Raw genomic sequence first — 23,232 nt, forward strand, 5'->3', positions numbered from 1 at the left:
GTTGACAGCCTGATGATAAAGCGCTGTAGCTAAGTTGACAGCCTGTTGATAAAGCGCTGTAGCTAAGTTGACAGCCTGATGATAAAGCGCTGTAACTAAGTTGACAGCCTGATGGTAAAGCGCTGTAGCTAAGTTGACAGCCTGATGATAAAGCACTGTAACTAAGTTGACAGCCTGATGATAAAGCGCTGTAGCTAAGTTGACAGCCTGATGATAAAGCGCTGTAACTAAGTTGACAGCCTGATGATAAAGCGCTGTAGCTAAGTTGACAGCTTGATGATAAAGCGCTGTAACTAAGTTGACAGCCTGATGATAAAGCGCTGCAGCTAAGTTGACAGCCTGATGATAAAGCGCTGTAACTAAGTTGACAGCCTGATGATAAAGCGCTGTAACTAAGTTGACAGCCTGATGATAAAGCGCTGTAGCTAAGTTGACAGCCTGATGATAAAGCGCTGTAGCTAAGTTGACAGCCTGATGATAAAGCGCTGTAACTAAGTTGACAGCCTGATGATAAAGCACTGTAGCTAAGTTGACAGCTTGGTGATATAGTGCTGTAACTAAGTTGACAGCTTGATGATATAGCGCTGTAACTAAGTTGACAGCCTGATGATAAAGCGCTGTAACTAAGTTGACAGCTTGATGATATAGTGCTGTAACTAAGTTGACAGCTTGATGATATAGCATTGTAACTAAGTTGACAGCTTGATGATAAAGCGCTGTAGCTAAGTTGACAGCCTGATGATATAGCGCTGTAACTAAGTTGACAGCCTGATGATAAAGCACTGTAACTAAGTTGACAGCCTGATGATAAAGCGCTGTAGCTAAGTTGACAGCCTGATGATAAAGCGCTGTAGCTAAGTTGACAGCCTGATGATAAAGCGCTGTAGCTAAGTTGACAGCCTGATGATAAAGCGCTGTAACTAAGTTGACAGCCTGATGATAAAGCGCTGTAGCTAAGTTGACAGCCTGATGATAAAGCGCTGTAGCTAAGTTGACAGCTTGATGATATAGCGCTGTAACTAAGTTGACAGCCTGATGATATAGCGCTGTAGCTAAGTTGACAGCCTGATGATATAGCGCTGTAGCTAAGTAGACAGCCTGATGATATAGCGCTGTCAACTAAGTTGACAGCCTGATGATATAGCGCTGTAGCTAAGTTGACAGCCTGATGATATAGCGCTGTAGCTAAGTAGACAGCCTGATGATATAGCGCTGTCAACTAAGTTGACAGCCTGATGATATAGTGCTGTAACTAAGTTGACAGCCTGATGATAAAGCGCTCTAGCTAAGTTGACAGCCTGATGATAAAGCGCTGTAGCTAAGTTGACAGCTTGATGATAAAGCACTGTAACTAAGTTGACAGCCTGATGATAAAGCACTGTAACTAAGTTGACAGCCTGATGATAAAGCACTGTAACTAAGTTGACAGCCTGATGATAAAGCGCTGTAGCTCAGTTGACAGCCTGATGATAAAGCGCTGTAGCTAAGTTGACAGCCTGATGATAAAGCGCTGTAACTAAATTGACAGCTTGATGATATAGAATTGTAGCTAAGTTGACAGCCTGATGATAAAGCGCTGTAACTAAGTTGACAGCCTGATGATAAAGCGCTGTAACTAAGTTGACAGCTTGATGATAAAGCGCTGTAACTAAGTTGACAGCCTGATGATAAAGCGCTGTAACTAAGTTGACAGCCTGATGATAAAGCGCTGTAACTAAGTTGACAGCCTGATGATATAGCGCTGTAGCTAAGTTGACAGCCTGATGATATAGCGCTGTCAACTAAGTAGACAGCCTGATGATAAAGCGCTGTAACTAAGTTGACAGCCTGATGATAAAGCGCTGTAACTAAGTTGACAGCCTGATGATAAAGCGCTGTAGCTAAGTTGACAGCTTGATGATAAAGCGCTGTAGCTAAGTTGACAGCCTGATGATAAAGCGCTGTAGATAAGTTGACAGCTTGATGATATAGTGCTGTAACTAAGTTGACAGCTTGATGATATAGCGCTGTAACTAAGTTGACAGCCTGATGATAAAGCGCTGTAACTAAGTTGACAGCCTGATGATAAAGCGCTGTAGCTAAGTTGACAGCCTGATGATAAAGCGCTGTAACTAAGTTGACAGCCTGATGATAAAGCGCTGTAGCTAAGTTGACAGCTTGATGATAAAGCGCTGTAGCTAAGTTGACAGCCTGATGATAAAGCGCTGTAGCTAAGTTGACAGCCTGATGATAAAGCGCTGTAACTAAGTAGACAGCCTGATGATAAAGCACTATAGCTAAGTTGACAGCCTGATGATAAAGCGCTGTAACTAAGTTGACAGCTTGATGATATAGCAATGTAGCTATGTTCACAGCTTGATGATATAGCGCTGTAACTAAGTTGACAGCTTCAAATCAAATCACATTTTGTTTGTTACATTCGCCGAATACAACAGGTGTAGACCTTACAGTGAAATGCTTACTTACAAGCCCTTAACCAACAATGCAGTTTTAAGAAAGAATACCAAAAGAAATCACCCAAAAATACAATATAAAATAATATGAAATAAAAGTAACAAATAATTAAAGAGCAGCAGTAAAACTAACAATAGCGAGGCTATATACAGGGGATACCGGTACGAGTCAATGTTTGGGGGCACCGGTTAGTCGAGGTAATTGGGGTAATATGTACATGTAGGTAGAGTTATTAAAGTGACAATGCATAGAGAATAAACAGAGAGTAGCAGCAGCGTAAAAGAGGGTTGGGGGGGGGGGCAATGCAAATAGTCTGGGTAGCCATTTGATTAGATGATCAGGAGTCTTATGGCTTGGGGGTAGAAACTGTTTAGAAGCCTCTTGGAACTAGACTTGGTGCTCTGGTGCAACTTGCTGTGCAGTAGCAGAGAGAACAGTCTATGACTAGGGTGGCTGGAGTCTTTGACAATTTTTAGGGCCTTCCTCTGACACCGCCTGGTATAGAGGTTCTGGATGGCAGGCAGCTTGGCCCCAGTGATGTACTGGGCCGTACGCACTACCCTCTGTAGTGACTTTTCAGTCTCCTTAGGGGGAATAGGTTTTGTCGTGCCCTCTTCACGACTGTCTTGGTGTGCTTGGACCATGTTAGTTTGTTGTTGATGTGGACACCAAGGAACTTGAAGCTCTCAACCTGCTCCATTACAGCCCTGTCGATGAGAATGGGGGCGTGCTCGGTCCTCTTCTTTTTCCTGTAGTCCACAATCATCTCCTTTGTCTTGATCACCTTGAGGGAGAGGTTGTTGTCCTGGCACCACACGGCCAGGTCTCTGACCTCCTCCCTATAGGCTGTCTCATTGTTGTCGGTGATCAGGCCTACCACTGTTGTGTCATCGGCAAACTTAATGATGGTGTTGGAGTTGTGCCTGGCCATGCAGTCATGGGTGAACAGGGAGTACAGGAGGGGACTGAGCACGCACCCCTGAGGGGCCCACGTGTTGCAGATGTGTTGTTACCTACCCTTACCACCTGGGGGGTGGCCCGTCAGGAAGTCCAGGATCCAGTTGCAGAGGGAGGTGTTTAGTCCCAGGGTCCTTAGCTTAGTGATCAATCAATCAATCAATCAATTTTATTTTATATAGCCCTTCTTACATCAGCTAATATCTCGAAGTGCTGTACAGAAACCCAGCCTAAAACCCCAAACAGCTAGTAATGCAGGTGTAGAAGCACGGTGGCTAGGAAAAACTCCCTAGAAAGGCCAAAACCTAGGAAGAAACCTAGAAAGGAACCAGGCTATGAGGGGTGGCCAGTCCTCTTCTGGCTGTGCCGGGTGGAGATTATAACAGAACCATGCCAAGATGTTCAAAAAATATTCATAAGTGACAAGCATGGTCAAATAATAATCAGGAATAAATCTCAGTTGGCTTTTCATAGCCGATCATTAAGAGTTGAAAACAGCAGGTCTGGGACAGGTAGGGGTTCCATAACCGCAGGCAGAACAGTTGAAACTGGAATAGCAGCAAGGCCAGGCGGACTGGGGACAGCAAGGAGTCACCACGGCCGGTAGTCCCGACGTATGGTCCTAGGGCTCAGGTCTCTCAGTTGGCTTTTCATAGCCGATCATTAAGAGTTGAAAACAGCAGGTCTGAGACAGGTAGGGGTTTCGTAACCGCAGGCAGAACAGTTGAAACTGGAATAGCAGCAAGGCCAGGCGGACTGGGGACAGCAAGGTGTCATCATGCCCGGTAGTCCTGACGTATGGTCCTAGGGCTCAGGTTCTCAGAGAGAAAGAGAGAACGAGAGAATTAGAGAGAGCATACTTAAATTCACACAGGACACTGGATAAGACAGGAGAAGTACTCCAGGTATAACCAACTAACCCCAGCCCCCCGACACATAAACTACTGCAGCATAAATAGTGGAGGCTGAGACATGTGATGAGCTTTGAGGGCACTATGGTGTTGAACGCTGAGCTGTAGTCAATGAATAGCATTCTCACATAGGTGTTCCTTTTGTCCAGGTGTGAAAGGGCAGTGTGGAGCGCAATAGAGATTGCATCATCTGTGGATCTGTTGGGGCGATATACAAATTGGAGTGGGTCTAGGGTTTCTGGGATAATGGTGTTGATGTGAGCCATGACCAGCCTTTCAAAGCACTTCATGGCTACAGACGTGAGTGCTACGGGTCGGTAGTCATTTAGGCAGGTTACCTTAGTGTTCTTGGGCACAGGGACTATGGTGGTCTGCTTGAAACATGTTCGTATTACAGACTCAGACAGGGACATGTTGAAAATGTCAGTGAAGACACTTGCCAGTTGGACAACGCATGCTCGGAGTACACGTCCTGGTAATCTGTCTGTGAATGTTGACCTGTTAAAAGGTCTTACTCACATTGGCTACAGAGAGCGTGATCACACAGTCATCCGGAACAGCTGATGCTCTCATGCATGTTTCAGTGTTACTTGCCTTGAAGCGAGCATAGAAGTAATTTAGCTTGTCTGGTGGGCTCATGTCACTGGACAGCTCGCGGCTGTGCTTCCCTTTGTAGTCTGTAATAGTTAGCAAGCCCTGCCACATCCGACGAGCGTCAGAGCCGGTGTAGTACGATTCGATCTTAGTCCTGTATTGACTCTTTGCCTGTTTGATGGTTTGTCGGAAGGCATAGCAAGATTTCTTATAAGCTTCCGGGTTAGAGTCCCACTCCTTGAAAGCGGCAGCTCTACCCTTTAGCTCAGTGTTGCCTGTAATCCATGGCTTTTGGTTGGGGTATGTACGTACAGTCACTGTGGGGACGACATCATCGATGCACTTATTGTTGAAGCCAGTGACTGAAATGGTGTACTCCTCAATGCCATCGGAAGAATCCCGGAACATATTCCAGTCTGTGCTAGCAGAACAGTCCTGTAGCTTAGCATCTGCTTCATCTGACCACTTTTTTATTGACCGAGTCACTGGTGCTTCCTGCTTTAGTTTTTGCTTGTAAGCAGGAATCAGGAGGATAGAATTATGGTCAGATTTTCCAAATGGAGGGCGAGGGAGAGCTTTGTATGCGTCTCTGTGTGAGGAGTAAAGGTGGTCTAGAGTTTTTTTTCCCTCTGGTTGCACTTCTTTTTTTTTCTTTTTCTTTTTTTTGGGGGGGGGGGGGGGGGTGGTGGATCAGCTTCATATTGCAGATAGATTGTATCTTCCATACAGACCTTCTCTTCCATACAGACCCACTCCTCCATACAGACCTTCTCCAGATCCTTCAGGTTTCGGGGCTGTCGCTGGGCAATACAGACATTCAGCTCCCTCCAAATATTTTCTATTGGGTTCAGGTCTAGAGACTGGCTAGGCCACTCCAGGACCTTGAGATGCTTCTTACGGAGCCACTCCTTAGTTGCCCTGGCTGTGTGTTTTGGGTCGTTGTCATGCTGGAAGACCCAGCCACGACCCATCTTCAATGCTCTTACTGAGGGAAGGAGGTTGTTGGCCAAGATCTCGCGATACATGGCCCCATCCATCCTCCCCTCAATACGGTGCAGTCGTCCTGTCCCCTTTGCAGAAAAGCATCCCCAAAGAATGATGTTTCCACCTCCATGCTTCACGGTTGGGATGGTGTTCTTGGGGTTGTACTCATCCTTCTTCATCCTCCAAACACGGTGAGTGGAGTTTAGACCAAAAAGCTCTATTTTTGTATCATCAGACCACATGACCTTCTCCCATTCCTCCTCTGGATCATCCAGATGGTCATTGGCAAACTTCAGACGGGCCTGGACATGCGCTGGCTTGAGCAGGGGGACCTTGCGTGCGCTGCAGGATTTTAATCCATGACGACGTAGTGTGTTACTAATGGTTTTCTTTGAGACTGTGGTCCCAGCTCTCTTCAGGTCATTGACCAGGTCCTGCCGTGTAGTTCTGGGCTGATCCCTCACCTTCCTCATGATCATTGATGCCCCACGAGGTGAGATCTTGCATGGAGCCCCAGACCGAGGGTGATTGACCGTCATCTTGAACTTCTTCCATTTTCTAATAATTGCGCCAACAGTTTTTGCCTTCTCACCAAGCTGCTTGCCTATTGTCCTGTAGCCCATCCCAGCCTTGTGCAGGTCTACAATTTTATCCCTGATGTCCTTACACAGCTCTCTGGTCTTGGCCATTGTGGAGAGGTTGGAGTCTGTTTGATTGAGTGTGTGGACAGGTGTCTTTTATACAGGTAACGAGTTCAAACAGGTGCAGTTAATACAGGTAATGAGTGGAGAACAGGAGGGCTTCTTAAAGAAAAACTAACAGGTCTGTGAGAGCCGGAATTCTTACTGGTTGGTAGGTGATCAAATACTTATGTCATGCAATAAAATGCAAATTAATTACTTAAAAATCATACAATGTGATTTTCTGGATTTTTGTTTTAGATTCCGTCTTTCACAGTTAATGTGTACCTATGATAAAAAATTACAGACCTCTACATGCTTTGTAAGTAGGAAAACCTGCAAAATCGACAGTGTATCAAATACTTGTTCTCCCCACTGTATTTATTTATTTTGCTCCTGAACTTCTTCTACTCTCAACCTCACTGATCATTTTCATGATGTCCATCCGGTTTGCTTCTATATGCCATATCTTTCTAACTGTGCTCTTTCCCAAAAACTCCCAACATACCACCTATATACTTATTATGGACACAGTATGCTTACAATATTAGCTATCTTTGTTATTATTTGTTGTTATTTGTTATTAGTCCCATCCTTCATCTCTATTCAATACCTCCCATCTATCTCTTAACACCATCCATATAGGATTTCTATTTGCCATATATATTTCAACCGTACTGTGATGTTTTACAAAAGTTCTGAACCTTTCTATTCTCATTGCTTCTACACATTGTGAATTAAAAATAATTTTTTTTGCTAAAAGTATTATTATATTATTGATCGATTGACTATGACTTTTCAGATCACCCAGTAATACTATCTGCAAGGTTAGCTCCAGGTAAATATTGCAATCCTTTAGCCATTCCTGGACCTGTGTCCAAAAACAAGCTACAAATGGACAGAACCAAAACAAATGATCTAATGATTCTGTCTCTTCTGGTTGCACATTTAACATGCTGGTAGAAATTAGGTTAAATGGATTTAAGTTTCACTGCATTAAAGTCCCCGGCCACTAGGAGCGCCGCCTCTGGATGAGCGTTTTCCTGTTTGCTTATGGCCTTATACAGCTCATTGAGTGTGGTCTTAGTGCCAGCATCGGTTTGTGGTGGTAAATAGACAGCTACGAAGAATATAGATTAAAACTCTCTTGGTAGATACTGTGGTCTACAGCTTATCATGAGATACTCTACCTCAGGCGAGCAAAACCTTGAGACTTCCTTAGATATCGTGCACAAGCTGTTGTTTACAAATATACATAGACCGCCACCCCTTGTTTTACCAGAGGCTGCTGTTCTATCCTGCCGATACAGTGTATAACCCGCCAGCTGTATGTTATTCATGTCATCGTTCAGCCACGACTCGGTGAAACATAAGATATTACAGTTTTTTATGTCCCGTTGGTAGGATATTCGTGCCTGTAGTTCGTCCATTTTATTATCAAGCGATTGTAAGTTGGCCATTAGTATCGATGGCAAAGGCAGATTAGCCACTCGTCACCGGCTCCTTACCAAGCACCCCGATCTCCTTCCGCGATATCTCCTTTTCTTTCTACTGCGAATGACGGGGATGAGGGCCCTGTCGGGTGTCTGGAGAAAATTACTCTCGTCTGACTCATTAAAGAACAATTATTCGTCCAGTTCAAGGTGAGTAATCACTGTTCTCATGTCCAGAAGCTCTTTTCGGTCATAAGAGACAGTAGCAGCAACATTATGTACAAAATAAGTTACAAACAATGCTGCTCTTTAATTATTTTTTACTTATCTATTTTTTACTTACCACTAATTTTTTCTTAAAAACTGCATTGTTGGTTAAGGGCTTGTAAGCATTTCACTGTAAGGATCTACACCTGTTGTATTCGCCGCATGTGACAAATAACATTTGATTTGATTTGATTTGTATGTGCGCGAGTGTGTGTTTTGTGTGTGTGTGTGGCCTTCTCATGCTTGTATGTGAGTGTGTGTGTGTGTGTGTGTGTGTGTGGCTCACAAACTCACAGCTGAGCTCCACTCTGATGAAGTCCTTGAGGCCCACGTTCTCCAGGAAGACTCCTGAGGGAGCGCTGGTCTTGAAGTAGAAGGAGATATCAGCGCTGAGCTCTGCCTGGAGGGTGGGGAAGTGCAGGTAGGATGACTCCTGGTAGAAGGACGCTGCATTCCACACAGACTCTAGAAGACAGGAAATACACATATCTTCTTAGAGGAAGGTCTTGACTCACATTAGATGGATTCAAAGATCAGTGAAAATGGGTTCACGTCTTGGACTGAACGGAGTTTGAACACAAACAATATTTAATCAGTATTTTTCCTGGAAAAACAAGGATGTTCAAAGGGACCATCTGTAAGATAAACATTTCACAAAATAGAACAGTTCACCTACTGTCGCCATAACAACGCAGCGGGCCGATTCTGTAGAGCGCCTCAGAGCCGGTTCTGTTGGTGTCTCCAATCACGATCTCACTCACTGGTAAGTGCTCTTTGTAGGAAAGGACTCCTGTGTCATTAGCCCTGCAATACAGAGAGACGAGTATGCTCTCTTTGGAAGGAAACAATCAATGATTAACCCCTCCCTCCCTTGTCATGACCCACTTAAACTGATACATTTGGTCTCTTCCAGAAAATCTCCATCTGACACGAGGTAATATACTGAATACTGCCAAAATGTAGAAATATAGATAGACAAGCACGAGAAGATATGCACACAGATGATTTAGCTAAATCATATTGATGGGCAGTAGATACACAGAGAGAGACATATTTGCCTTGTTACCATGAGTCTGTGTCAGCATCACAGTTGCAGAAGTAGTTCATGTCCATGCAGTTGTCCTCCATGCTGCAGGAGCACTGCTGAACCCCCGGCAGGAAGCCTCCCCAGTAGGTCCGTCTCTCTCCACCCTGGTCCACCCACCAGGACAGGGGGCTGCCATCTGGACCAAACACAGGATTACAATTAGGTCCACATACAGAGTAACAGAATCTGCACAGTGACTGTGATTATAGCCCTGGGCATCTTTTGGCATCCCATGGCAGTGTGTCAATAAGCCCTCAGTGATGCCAGTCAGGCAGGCAGGGCTCATTTCCTGGAGCATCTGTAAGTGGCCCTGCTACAGTCTTCTGTCCCACAACATGACTCTACCTGAGAGACACTACAGGCCTGCAGGAAGCAGCCTCTAAGCTCTCAGCACAGATATAGGCTTCTATCAACACAACATGACGCTGCCTGAGAGACACTATAGGCCTGCAGGGAGCAGGCTCTCAGCTCTTAGACTGTACTTTTAACACAGGAGAATGGTGGGAGGGTGGGGACCATATAATGGGATGTAATGAGTAATGTAATGAGAGTAATTTGAAGTGTGGTCATGGTGGGTTTGTGACAGTGTTACTAGTCAAGTCACACTGCCTGACACTGACAGCGTATTTTGAGGGATAACGGATTACAGTGCATCAAAAACTTGCTATCCAATATTATTCTGTCTTTGTTCATCATGTCATTGTTACTCAATTGAAACAAAGCTGATTAGATCACTGAAAAGAAGAAAAATATTTAGGAAATAACAAATTATATGGAAATAAGGTTAATTGTTGTGGGGGCAATGTCGATGAAAATTAGCAAATCAACTTGATGCCTCTCGTCAAGAGCCGTGCGGCCGTTACCGAAAACCTGATTTTTAACAGGGTCGTTAGAAAGTATAATTGCCTCGACCTAGCTCAATATCTAGGTGTCAGATAAGAACGAGACTTCAGCGTCCATAAAGTGACCATTAGACTTGCCACCTTTCGGACTGAATAAGTTTGTAGGGGCAACAGTTTTGATTAAATGTATCTCTTATCGCTCTCACATGCTCATCTCTGTACATTAAAAACCAATGATGTGCTACCTTTTTGAAGCACTTCTGACAATGCTAACATCTTTTCAGCTAAGTCTCAGAGTTCTAAAACCGGACCAAAGCACTTGTGCAGCAACAGCGCCAGTAGCTAGCTAACACCAGTTGGATGAGAGGCAAGCTACAAGCAAAGGAAGCTAGCTATATTTTGTTATGGAAGTTTTTTCACATGGTTGAAGTCATCTGTGTAAACTGTTGGCCTTGACACTTGCGTGTAATCAGAGCACAAACAAATAAGCACAAATAAAGATAGCGGACGTCCTTGGCTGCTATTGCCAGTTAGATAGCCAACGTTAGCTAGCTAGCTAGCTACAAGGCAACAACGCTCTAACATTATGTCACGACTTCCGCCGAAGTTGGTGCCTCTCCTTGTGCGGGCGGCTATCCGGGCGGCTATCGGCGGTCATCGTCACCGGCTTTCTAGCTGCCACCGATCTACGTTTCTGTTTTCCATTTGTTTTGTCTGAATTGTACACACCTGGTTCCCATCACGTTAATTTATATCCCTATTTAACCCTCTGGTTCCCTCATGGTGTTGTGCGTGATTGTTCTTTGTTTGGTGTTTATACTGCTGTGAGCTGATGTATTTCCTAGCGTGGAAATTAGATTTGTTGTTTTTCGAGTAAAGTTTGTCTATTACTCAGTTCTGTATCCTGCGCCTGACTCCATCCTACCGCTGCACACTGACACCTGACACATTAGCTGTATGGAAAGATATTGCACCGGCACAACTCAATGTTGACAATATCTCCCACATTCTTCCACTAAGAACAGCTAGATAGCTAGGTAGCTAAGTAAAGTTCATAGTCAACACCAAACTTTGGGAAATTGGCACATTGCTAATGTATAATACATGCAATGGGCATTGCTCATCTAACATTACCTTTAGCTAACGTTACTCCATATACTAGTCAACCTGGCTTGCTTAGCAATGAGGTTAGCTAACGTTACAGACCTTCCCTTATGCATTGATTCAGTACGCTCCCTCCTCTGTCAATGCAATTTTCCTCTTCTCATTATAATCCAAATTTGTGCTGACCGATTAACACAGTGTCAAGTTACTTTTCAATGTATACCCGAAAACCTGAAGTCGCCATCCAAGTAAAAAGTAGCCAAGGAGGTGCCGGTGCACATTCTTGCATTCAACACCAACATCGTTGCTTGCTTGTGCGACCTTTGCACATTCAAAAGAAAACGCCATGCTTGCTAACTTGGTTAGCAATGTGACCGTTTTAAACACATCAACTGTTTAAAGACAAAAAAAAAAATACCAAGCAAGATAAATAAACGTTCAATCAGTACTGAGTGAATAAACAACAACAAAAGCTTCCTGTCATCACCAGACTGTCCATTTACAGTAAATAGAGTGTCAAGAAAATGCGTTCATGACAGGGTAAAGCGTTAACCTCACTGCCACGGGATCTGAAGGTCCTGGGTTCACCTCTCGGAGGAGACATTTCGACCACGTTGGGTGCTTATTTTAAAAGAGCATTGTTGAGTGGCAATGGACAGGGAGTGTGATGTGTACTACTGCTCTTATTACTATGGAGGGGAGAACGGTGGAGACTGAAGAGACCCACACTCAACACTCAAGGAATACGTCATTAGCCCTCATCCGTCAGATGCACTCCAACCCTACGGTACATCCCAGGGACACGTTGCTTAAAGGCAGGGTGGCGGATTGTGTTCCCTGAAATGCATACACCAGCTGATTGAGGGAGCGCAGGGCCCTGTCTATGCACTTGTTTATCTTCTGGTTCTAATGGAGAAGACCACTTACTGTACCAGGAAACATTCGGATGACCACCTCAAAGCACTTCTAAATCCGTGCATCTGCCACACCAGTGCCGTCCCCTTGGTGTATTACAAGTCGTTTTCACTGAGGTGGATGACTAGGATGTCAAGAGGAGAAGTAGCATAGGCCCTCTGCTGACGCAAAACACTGATCAATTTGTGCCACTTCATGCATTGCTATCCGAGCAACCTAATGTGCCAGTCAATAATGTAAGTAAATAGTTAATGGGTAGGCTACATGTTGATTATTTGTGTATTTTCCAGAAGCTTGTTCGATTGTCTTGTAAAAATGTTTCCCAGTTTCCTCCAAATTGGCTTAAATGGATTTCTGGTTTTTCTCTTCCCTCTGGAAAACCTGCTGTTTTTCACCCCATGCATACTCCACCCATGCTCCACCAAGGTTTTCACCACCATGCATACTCCACCCATGCTCCACCAAGGTTTTCACCACCATGCATACTCCACCCATGCTCCACCAAGGTTTTCACCACCATGCATACTCCACCCATGCTCCACCAAGGTTTTCACCACCATGCATACTCCACCCATGCTCCACCAAGGTTTTCACCCCATGCATACTCCACCCATGCTCCACCAAGGTTTTCACCACCATGCATACTCCACCCATGCTCCACCAAGGTTTTCACCACCATGCATACTCCACCCATGCTCCACCAAGGTTTTCACCACCATGCATACTCCACCCATGCTCCACCAAGGTTTTCACCACCATGCATACTCCACCCATGCTCCACCAAGGTTTTCACCACCATGCATACTCCACCCATGCTCCACCAAGGTTTTCACCACCATGCATACTCCACCCATGCTCCACCAAGGTTTTCACCACCCTGCATACTGCTCCACCAAGGGTTTCACCACCATGCATACTGCTCCACCAAGGTTTTCCAGCACACAACTTTGACCTACTACAGTAGCTATATTGGTCTATTGTATTCCAAGCTATGTGTATGCAGGTTGCTTAGGATTCAAACCTTGTCAAACAGCCTAATTCATACACTTAAGTAGAATAATGGACTTTACAAGATTGTTTTGATCACGCGGATTTGGATACAGTGCCTTTCGAAAGTACTCAGACCCCTTGACTTTTTCCACATTTTGTTACGTTACAGCCTTATTCTAAAACAGATTAAATAAAAATCATCAGCAATCTACAAACAATAGCCCATAATGACAAAGCAAAAACAGTTTTTTAGAATTTCTTGAAAATGTATAAAATAATAATTAAAAAAATACCTTATTTACAGAAGTATTCCAACCCTTTGCTATGAGACTCTAAATTGAGCTCAGGTGCATCCTGTTTCCATTGACATCCTTGAGATGTTTCTACAACTTGATTGGAGTCCACCTGTGGTAAATTCAATTGATTGGACATGATTTGGAAAGGCACACACCTGTCTATATAAGGTCCCACAGTTGACAGAGCATGTCAAAGCAAAAACCAATCCATGATGTTGAAGGAATTGTCCGTAGAGCTCAGAGACAGGATTATGACGAGGCACAGATCTGGGGAAGGGTACCCAAAACATTCTGCAGCATTGAAGGTCCCCAAGGACACAGTGCCCTCCATCATTTTTAAACAGAAGAATTTTGGAACCACCAAGACTCTTCCTAGAGCTGGCCGACCGTCTAAACTGAGCAATCGGGGGAGAAGGGCCTTGGTCACGGAGGTGAATAAGAACCCGATGGTCACTCTGACAGAGCTCCAGAGTTCCTCTGTGGAGATGGGAGAACCTTCCAGAAGGACAACCATCTCTGCAGCACTCCACCAATCAGGCCTTTATGGTAGAGTGGCCAGACGGAAGCCACTCCTCAGTAAAAGGCACATGACTGCCCACTTGGAGTTTGCCAAAAGGCACCTAAAGACTCTCAGACCATGAGAAACAAGATTCTCTGCTCTGATGAAACCAAGATTTAACTACTTGGCCTGAATGCCAAGCGTCACGTCTGGAGGAAACCTGGCACCATCCCTACGGTGAAGCATGGTGGTGGCAGCATCATGCTGTGGGGATATTTTTCAGCAGCAGGGACTGGGAGACTACATTTACATTTTAGTAATTTAGCAGACGCTCTTATCCAGAGCGACTTACAGTTAGTGAGTGCATACATTTTCATACTGGCCCCCCGTTGCAAACGCCATGCTCTACCAACTGAGCTACACGGGACAAGTTACCAACAACGATGAGACAGCCTATGAAAACGGTTGGCTGGAATGTCCGCACATGTCTGAGCGGTCGGCTGTGAATGCCCTCACCCGCTACTAAAATTATGCTAACTGTGATTTTGGGTTCTGACCCTCCACAGGATGTCCGTAAAAAAAAATGCTGATGCTTCTCTGGGTTTTGACCCTCCACAGGATTTCCGGTAAGAACAATACTGATGCTTCTCTGGGTTCTGACCCTCTACAGGATGTCCAGTAAGATACTGATGCTTCTCTGGTTCTGACCCTCTACAGGATGTCCGGTAAGATGCTGATGCTTCTCTGGATTCTGACCCTTTACATGATGTCCGGTAATATGCTGATGCTTCTCTGGGTCCTGACCCTTTACATGATGTCCGGTAAGATGCTGATGCTTCTCTATGTTCTGACCCTCTACAGGATGTCAGGTAACATGCTGATGCTTCTCTATGTTCTGACCCTCTACAGGATGTCAGGTAAGATGCTGATGGTCCTCTGGGTTCTGACCCTCTACAGGATGTCAGGTAAGATGCTGATGGTCCTCTGGGTTCTGACCCTCTACAGGATGTCAGGTAAGATGCTGATGGTCCTCTGGGTTCTGACCCTCTACAGGATGTCAGGTAAGATGCTGATGGTCCTCTGGGTTCTGACCCTCTACAGGATGTCAGGTAAGATGCTGATGCTTCTCTATGTTCTGACCCTCTACAGGATGTCAGGTAAGATGCTGATGGTCCTCTGGGTTCTGACCCTCTACAGGATGTCAGGTAAGATGCTGATGGTCCTCTGGGTTCTGACCCTCTACAGGATGTCAGGTAAGATGCTGATGGTCCTCTGGGTTCTGACCCTCTACAGGATGTCAGGTAAGATGCTGATGGTCCTCTGGGTTCTGACCCTCTACAGGATGTCAGGTAAGATGCTGATGGTCCTCTGGGTTCTGACCCTCTACAGGATGTCAGGTAAGATGCTGATGGTCCTCTGGGTTCTGACCCTCTACAGGATGTCAAGTAAGATGCTGATGGTCCTCTGGGTTCTGACCCTCTACAGGATGTCAGGTAAGATGCTGATGGTCCTCTGGGTTCTGACCCTCTACAGGATGTCAGGTAAGATGCTGATGGTCCTCTGGGTTCTGACCCTCTACAGGATGTCAGGTAAGATGCTGATGGTCCTCCTTTCAGGGTTTTATTTCCTTTTCCTCTTCACCAACACACTTTTGGTCATATAACATGAATCTTGACTTGGAGTGAATCTTGGTGGAATAGTACTTGGAATAGTACATGCACAACATAACAGCATCAGTAAAGTGTCATAATTATGCAATATAGTTAGGCTATATAAATATGAATAAGCATAATATTACACTATTATAACACAGATATAAACAGGGCTATAAACTTAGTAGCATAAACATTAACCTAAAGATTAACCTCTTGTCGGGTGAGAGAGAAACCAATTACTGAGACTGACAAGATAAAGATCTATGGCACCCTCTCACTCCGGCCTTGTGCAAGAGCCTGCCGTGCTGAGGTCTTATCTGATCTGCCCCAGCGCCACAGGGTCATAAATTACTCTGCGCATGTGCGAGCTCCAAGACCAGTCTAGGAGGGTTCTAGAAGCTCGCCCATGGCAGCGCAACAACCACTTTAACGAAGGCCACTATGGAAAGTGCTGCAGTATCATGAGCATATGAAAACTATGTTTAACAATAAAACAATGACACCTATGGCAACGGGCACAATGCTACATACTATAAACAAAATGCCAAGCAGTATTGGCAACTCCAACATTAAAGAATAGTAATAGCGGTACAATAGAACTTATGGCTGCAAACCTATCAAAGTTACTAAGTAATTTGTGGTAATTACCCAATATTACACAACATGTAAAAAATAAACCCAATAAACCGCCCAGCAACCTACATTTCGATGCACGCACCACATTCAGGTGTTCTTGTTACTGTCCACATTAAAAATAGTGTGTCTTCTTTCTTCGGACAACGACAACACTCTGACCTGAGTGGGTGGGTGCAGTGTCCAGATGCGCCTTTCCAAGCACTCTGATTGGTTGGGAATGGCAGGGCTATGATGGGTAATGGATAACTAATGTAGGCTAAACAGACAAACTAACGGGACTCAAGGGAAACTGAAGGTGCTGTGAGGAACATTTAGATAGAGAGGAGGGGAGCAGGACGGCCTTTTTTACACAGCCTGTGACAGGTGAGGGCGCTGGCATAGTGGTGGCAGGAAAATAACCTTAAGATTCTATGTCAAATGTTATTGAAGTGTTGCGGTTGCAGATTCACTTGGCACATCTAAAGCATTTTTGGAGTGTTGCTATAGTCCCCCAAGTGCTAACTGTCAGTATCTAAATAATATGTGTGAAACGCTTCATAGTGTATGTGATGTAAACAGAGAGGTCTACTTTCTTGGGGACCTGAATATTGACTCATTTTCATCAAGCTGTCCGCTCAAGAGGAAGCTTCTCACTGTAACTAGTGCCTGTAATCTGGTTCAGGTTATTAATCAACCTACAAACACTACAGGAACAAGATCATCCACATGTATTGATCACATTTTTACTAATACTGTAGAACTTTGTTCTAAAGCTGTATCCGTACCCATTGGATGCCGTGGCAATATCCAGGAAAGATGCCGTGGCTATATCCAGGAAAGCCAAAGGTCAAGTTTAAAATAGTTCAAAATAGTTTATACAAAAGATTTTGCTGTGCCTCTTATGTGGATGATGTAAAAAATATTTGTTGGGTCTGATGTGTTTAATAAGGAGCATCCTGCACTTGACGAATTTATGAAATTGCTTCTTCCAATTATTGATAAACATGCACCTGTTAAGAAACTCCATGGATTGATGAGGAATTGAAAAACTGTATGGTTGAAAGAGATGGTGCGGGTTTCTTCTTTTTTTTCTCACCTTATTCAACTCTTACCATGCACCTTCTAAAAAGATAGCTCAGATGTACGAGTGCCTTTTGAATTTTCAAAGAGATGGGACAAAAGGGGTGGCTAATAAGTCTGGCTGCACATCTTACTGGCTGACTTACTGCAAATTGAGAAATTATGTGACTAAACTCAACAAAAATAAGAAGAAACTGTATTATGAAGCCAAGATCAATGATATAAAGAATGATGGAAAATACGGTTGGAATACTTTAAATGAAATTATGGGCAGAAAGACTAATTAAACTCCATCTTTCATCGAATCAGATGGCTTATTCATCACAAAACCATTTGATGTTGCCAATTATTTTAATGATTACTTCATTGGCAAAGTGGGCAAACTTAGGCTGGAAATGCCAACAATGAACAGTGAGCCATCGTACTCATGCGTAAAAAAACAAATAATGAAAGAAAAGCATTGCAAGTTTGAATTCTGTAAAGTTAGTGTGGAGAGGTGGATAGATTATTGTTATCGATCAATAATGACAAACCTCCTGCATTGACAACTTAGATGGAAAGCTACTGAGGATGGTAGTTGACTCTATAGCCACTCCTATCTGTCATATCTTTAATCTGAGCCTAGAGAAAAGGGTTTGTCCTCAAGCCTGGAGGGAAGCCAAAGTCATTCCGCAACCCAAGAGTGGTAAAGAGGCCTTTATTGGTTCTAACAGCAGACCTACCATCTTGCTGCCAGCAAACTGTTGGAAAAAATGGTGTTTGATCAAATACAATGTTTCTTCTCTGTAAACAAATTAACTACAGACTTTCAGCATACTTATAGAGAAGGGCACTCAACATGTACTGCACTGACACAAATGACTGATGATTGGTTGAAAGAAATTGATAATAAGAAGATTGTGGGAGCTGTACTGTTAGATTTCAGTACAGCCTTTGATATTATTGACCATAATCTGTTGTTGAGAAAACATATGTGTTATGGCTTTTCAATCTCTGCCATATCATGTATTCAGAGATATCTATCTAATAGAACTCAGAGGGTTTTCTTTAATGGAAGCTTCTCTAATGTCAAACATGTAAAGTGTGGTGTACCGCAGGGCAGCTCTCTAGGCCCTCTACGGTTCTCTATTTTTACCAATGACCTGCCACTGGCATTAAACAAAGCATGTGTGTCCATGTATGCTGATGATTCAACCATATGTAACTAGTTTCAGGAAACTAGGCATATGTCGCGCGTCACTACTTCACAGGAAAGGCATTTGAACGTACATTAGATTTTTTACCAAAATGCGTGTTTTGGCAGAAATACCTTCTGGAACATGTGAACTTTGATGTGCCTTAATAACAAACTTGTATGCCATCTGTAAATACAAATTAAATTGTTAAATTACGAGCCTTGTTGGTTTAGCCACGGAAAAAGACCGGAACCTTCCCACTAGCCATGATTGTCTGAGATAATGGATGGGCTGGACATGCCAAGAGAGGAGTTTGGATTGGTCTACCACGTAGCATGCTTCTGTCTATAACATGAGCTGCTTAGTATGTGTAGGTAATTCTTTCTAAAGCAGCTTTTTTTTTAAAAAGATATCACAAAGAACTGCACAAGTGTTGCTAAGGCTCTCCACTTTCTGGAGGACGAGTTTTGAAATAATTGGAATGCCCGAGGGAGTCGAAAAGAGAACATAGAAGGCTGTTGTATAAAATACCTGTCTCCAGATTACATCTTCAAACTAAGGGTAACCATGGCATCCGTGACAGAGAGGGAGAAGCGTTCATCCATGTATACGGTTAAGAGAGTCTAGCTAGCTACATTTTCAGATAATATACAGTACCAGTCAAAAGTTTGGACACACGTGGACCATACTTTTTTACTGGCTAGATCAGAATATGAGCTTTCCAAAGTGGTTCAGTAATTGGGTTTCCCAAGAGACTCCATAGGCCAGCATAGCTGACCTAAGTTGTAAATATACACTACCGGTCAAAAGTTTTAGAACACATTCAAGGGTTTTTCTTTATTTTACTATTTTCTACATTGTAGAATAATAGTGAAGACATCAAAACTATGAAATAACACATGGAATCATGTAGTAACCAAAAAAGTGTATTTGAGATTCTTCAAAGTAGCCACCCTTTGCCTTGATGACAGCTTTGCACACTCTTGGCATTGTTTCAAAAAACAGATAAAGCAGCACCTCATGGCACAATGCCTCTCACCTATTTGACCTAGATAGTTTGTGTGTATGTATTGATATGTAGGCTACGTGTGCCTTTTTACATTTAAAGTAGTTATGTCCTTGAGCTGTTCTTGTCTATTAATGTTCTTTATTATGTCATGTTTCATGTTTTATGTGGATCCCAGGAAGAGTAGCTACTGATTTCGCAACAGCTAATGGGAGACCTAATAAAACACAAAAAATACCTCTCCTTCAACGTCAACAAAACGAAGGAGCTGATTGTGGAACCAGCAGAGGGTGCATGCCCCCATCCCCATCGATGGGACTGCAGTGGAGAGGGTGAAAAGGTTCAAGATCCTCGGCGTGCACATCACTGACAACCTGAAATGGTCCATCCACACAGACAGTGTGGTGAAGAAGGCGCAACAGCACCTCTTCAATCTCAGGAGGATGAAGAAATTCGGCTTGGCCCCTAAGACCCTCACGGACTTGAGAGCATCCCGTCGGGCTGTATCACCGTCTGGTACGGCAACTGCACCGTCCGCAACTGGAGGGCTCCTTATGATGTAGCATGAGAAAGCCATCTTTCATACAGCAGGACAGAAAGAGTTTCCCTGTGCCAATATAAGGACCATGTTTTGTTTGTCCAATTACAGTGATCTGTGTTTTTTGTATTATTCTTTCTTTCTTTATAATTATAATAAATATGCCATTTAGCAGACGCTTTTATCCAAAGCAACTTACAGTCATGCGTGTATAATTATTTATTTTTTTGTGTACGGGTGGTCCCGGGGATCGAACCCACTACCTTGGCGTTACAAGCGCCGTGCTCTACCAGCTGAGCTACAGAGGACCACAGAAGTGGTTTCATAATAAACTTGTTTATTGTCTGTGGTGACACTGTATTCACCTCAGAGAGATCTGACTACATAAATTTTTCATAAATGATGAACCTATAGTTGGGTCTCCCCGAGCGATGAGAGAACTAGCTAGATGGAGTTTAACTCCCCATGCGATGGCACACAAACAATGTTCAATAGAACATATACAGCAGGGAATATACAAATGCTATATAGACAAACAACTGGTATTAAATTGGTTGTGCTTGAGATGCCTGCTTAGTGAAATGTGCAAAATATCTGTAACTGAATGTTTCCAACACATTGCAAGTCAATTTTGGAAAGGCTCACCCCACGTGTTGAAGAGGCGGGACTTCCTGCAGCTGTATACTACTTCCTGTTGACACTGCTCTGACCTGGCCACGAGGGCCATCAGTTGTTCAGGTGAGGCGCTGTAGTTAAACTTCATAACGTAGGGCTTCTGTAGTGTAGAACCCTGGACCCTGACTGGATCTGTGCTGTTGTGGGTCACTACTGTCCACACCTTGTTCTCTACAACACAACATGGAACAGATAAGAAACAGGTTTTAGTTTTTAGTTTATTTGAACACTTGGATGTAAAAAGGCACAGAGTCAGAATCTGAAAGCACAGTACTGATTACACACTGCGTTTCATAAAATTTAGACATTTCGAGGAGTGATTTGAATATGATTATTCATGATCCTGTACCTAGCTGGGAGGTAGTTACATATTTGACAGTCCCCTTAATTACCAGTCAGTATCGGTCAACCTCGCTAGAGTGCATTGGGATTTTACGGATATGAAGCAGCCTAATGTGGCTGCTTCCCATATAAAGGAATAAAGGGAAAAGGAAAATTCATTTAATCCAGAATGTTCTGACCTTAAATAAAGCCCCTGAATACTATAGGATGAAGATCAATGAGATATACTGAGATTGATCTGAATTATCACAATACTGTTGGATTATTATCAACGGCAATCCGATTTAAAATATAATTCTGGCTGTAAACCTAGATTAGTCTGACAACAAGATCATAAAGGCCATCAGTGTAAATGTGTATGTAGGGTAGAGGGCCAGGGTGGCAGCTCACCTGTCATGTTGCAGTAGACCTGTGTGGGCGCCAGAGGACCACTGCCATCTGGATCAATGGAGAAGTAGCCGGAGGAGCTGCCAGTCAGCCGGTAGGCCTCACATGATGCCTCATAGATGGCTACAGAGGAACACAGGGATACATCATGCCTCATAGATGGCTACAGAGGAACACAGGGAGAGATCATGCCTCATAGATGGCTACAGAGGAATGCAGGGATACATAACGGGGTGGTCTATATTGACAACAGGGTGGAGTATATTGATAATGGGGTGGTGTATATTGATAACGGGGTGGTCTATATTGATAACGGGGTGGTCTATATTGATAATGGGGTGGTGTATATTGATAATGGGGTGGTGTATATTGATAACGGGGTGGTCTATATTGACAACAGGGTGGAGTATATTGATAATGGGGTGGTCTATATTGACAACGGGGTGGTCTATATTGATAACGGGGTGGTCTATATTCGTATTTCCATTTCAAATGTGTTGCATATCATCAAACACCCTCGAAGTATGCAAAACGATCTATGGCTAAGCATTACAACAACATATTAGATATGGAAATAGTGAGAATAAATTGTTTATTTACACAATAAAACAAAATGGGTATAGTGCAGGGTTGGGGTCAATTCCATTTCAATTCCAGTCAGAAAGTATACAAAATTCCAATTCCAAATCTTGAAAAGCATTGAAGAGAATTGGAATGGGAATTTCAGTGTACTTCTTGAATTGACTGAAGAGCAGGCGGTGACTCACAGTTGTGGCAGGTGGCTCCGGTGTATCCTGTCCCAGAGCAGTCGCAGTAGAAGCTGCTCCAGGACTGGGAACACTGCCCTCCATGTTCGCAGAAGTTGGGCAGACATCTGGAGAGACACGGAAGATCAAACAGTGGGAAGGAGTGCAAGTAACCTGGTACCAGAGAGGCAAAGCCATGGAGACAGCAATGCTAAAACAATGTGGTTGCTCCCACTCTCTGACTGAACTGAACTAGCTGGAGTTAATGGTTATGATGACACTACAACATATACTGGACTGACAATGGCAGGTGTTTTGATATCTGTGACAACTACTTAACAGCAAAACGGCTGTAAAACAGAGAATTGAAATTATTCATGACACAGTCTAATCTCACAGGGAGCGGTTTAATGATCAGAGCATCTGCATACAAAACTCTCTAGTGTCGGAAGATTTTACCAAACAGAATATTGAGTTTTCTACTGTTCGGATTTTCATAACATTTTGGTTATCTTCCTTTTTGGTTGGGGCTCAAATTCAATTGAACCAGCCAAACTGATTTCAGAGTAAGGCAGGTGTTTGTGCAGGCATTAGTTTGTGAACAAAGTTACTGCATAAACATGCATGGTTAACGTAGGTGTCCCAACCCAACCCCCTCTCCTCACCCATCTCCCTCTCCATAATGACATTTTTGCAAATTGTCTGAGGTCTCCGTAAATGTTAACAATATGCAGAAACATTCCCAGTGAAATGTCTGATTGGCTATGGAAAGACACTTCGATTAATAGTTCCTTACTCATGCCCCTAGAACTTCCAAAATGACCACATTTTTAAAGCTTGCATATAGTGTATTATTTAATTCAGCTTTAATTGTGAATCCTGTCCCAGGGGAGCTCTGGTTTAGCGGGTGTTGAGCATACAACACAGCCATTTCAAATACCATTTACCTATTTAGCTCTACAAAGGGAGTCAACTGTTCCCCGGATAACGTTCAGGTGAT

General features: G+C 43.6%; 1 protein-coding gene across 1 annotated transcript in view; it reads right to left on the reverse strand.

Annotated features, from left to right (window-relative positions):
* The window catches only part of LOC311129526 (contactin-associated protein-like 5), a gene marked incomplete at its 5' end in the record, with an annotated part of 125,677 nt that overhangs the window by 12,103 nt on the left and 90,342 nt on the right, over positions 1-23,232 (reverse strand). The window contains 6 exons of the mRNA XM_084161820.1: positions 8,575-8,745; positions 8,957-9,084; positions 9,347-9,503; positions 20,728-20,928; positions 21,490-21,609; positions 22,254-22,360. Coding sequence (XP_084017946.1) covers positions 8,575-8,745; positions 8,957-9,084; positions 9,347-9,503; positions 20,728-20,928; positions 21,490-21,609; positions 22,254-22,360 — 884 coding nt within the window. The remainder of the gene's footprint in view (positions 1-8,574; positions 8,746-8,956; positions 9,085-9,346; positions 9,504-20,727; positions 20,929-21,489; positions 21,610-22,253; positions 22,361-23,232) is intronic.

Source organism: Coregonus lavaretus, assembly GCF_964263955.1.
Source record: "Coregonus lavaretus genome assembly, chromosome: 5".
NCBI lineage: Eukaryota > Metazoa > Chordata > Actinopteri > Salmoniformes > Salmonidae > Coregonus > Coregonus lavaretus.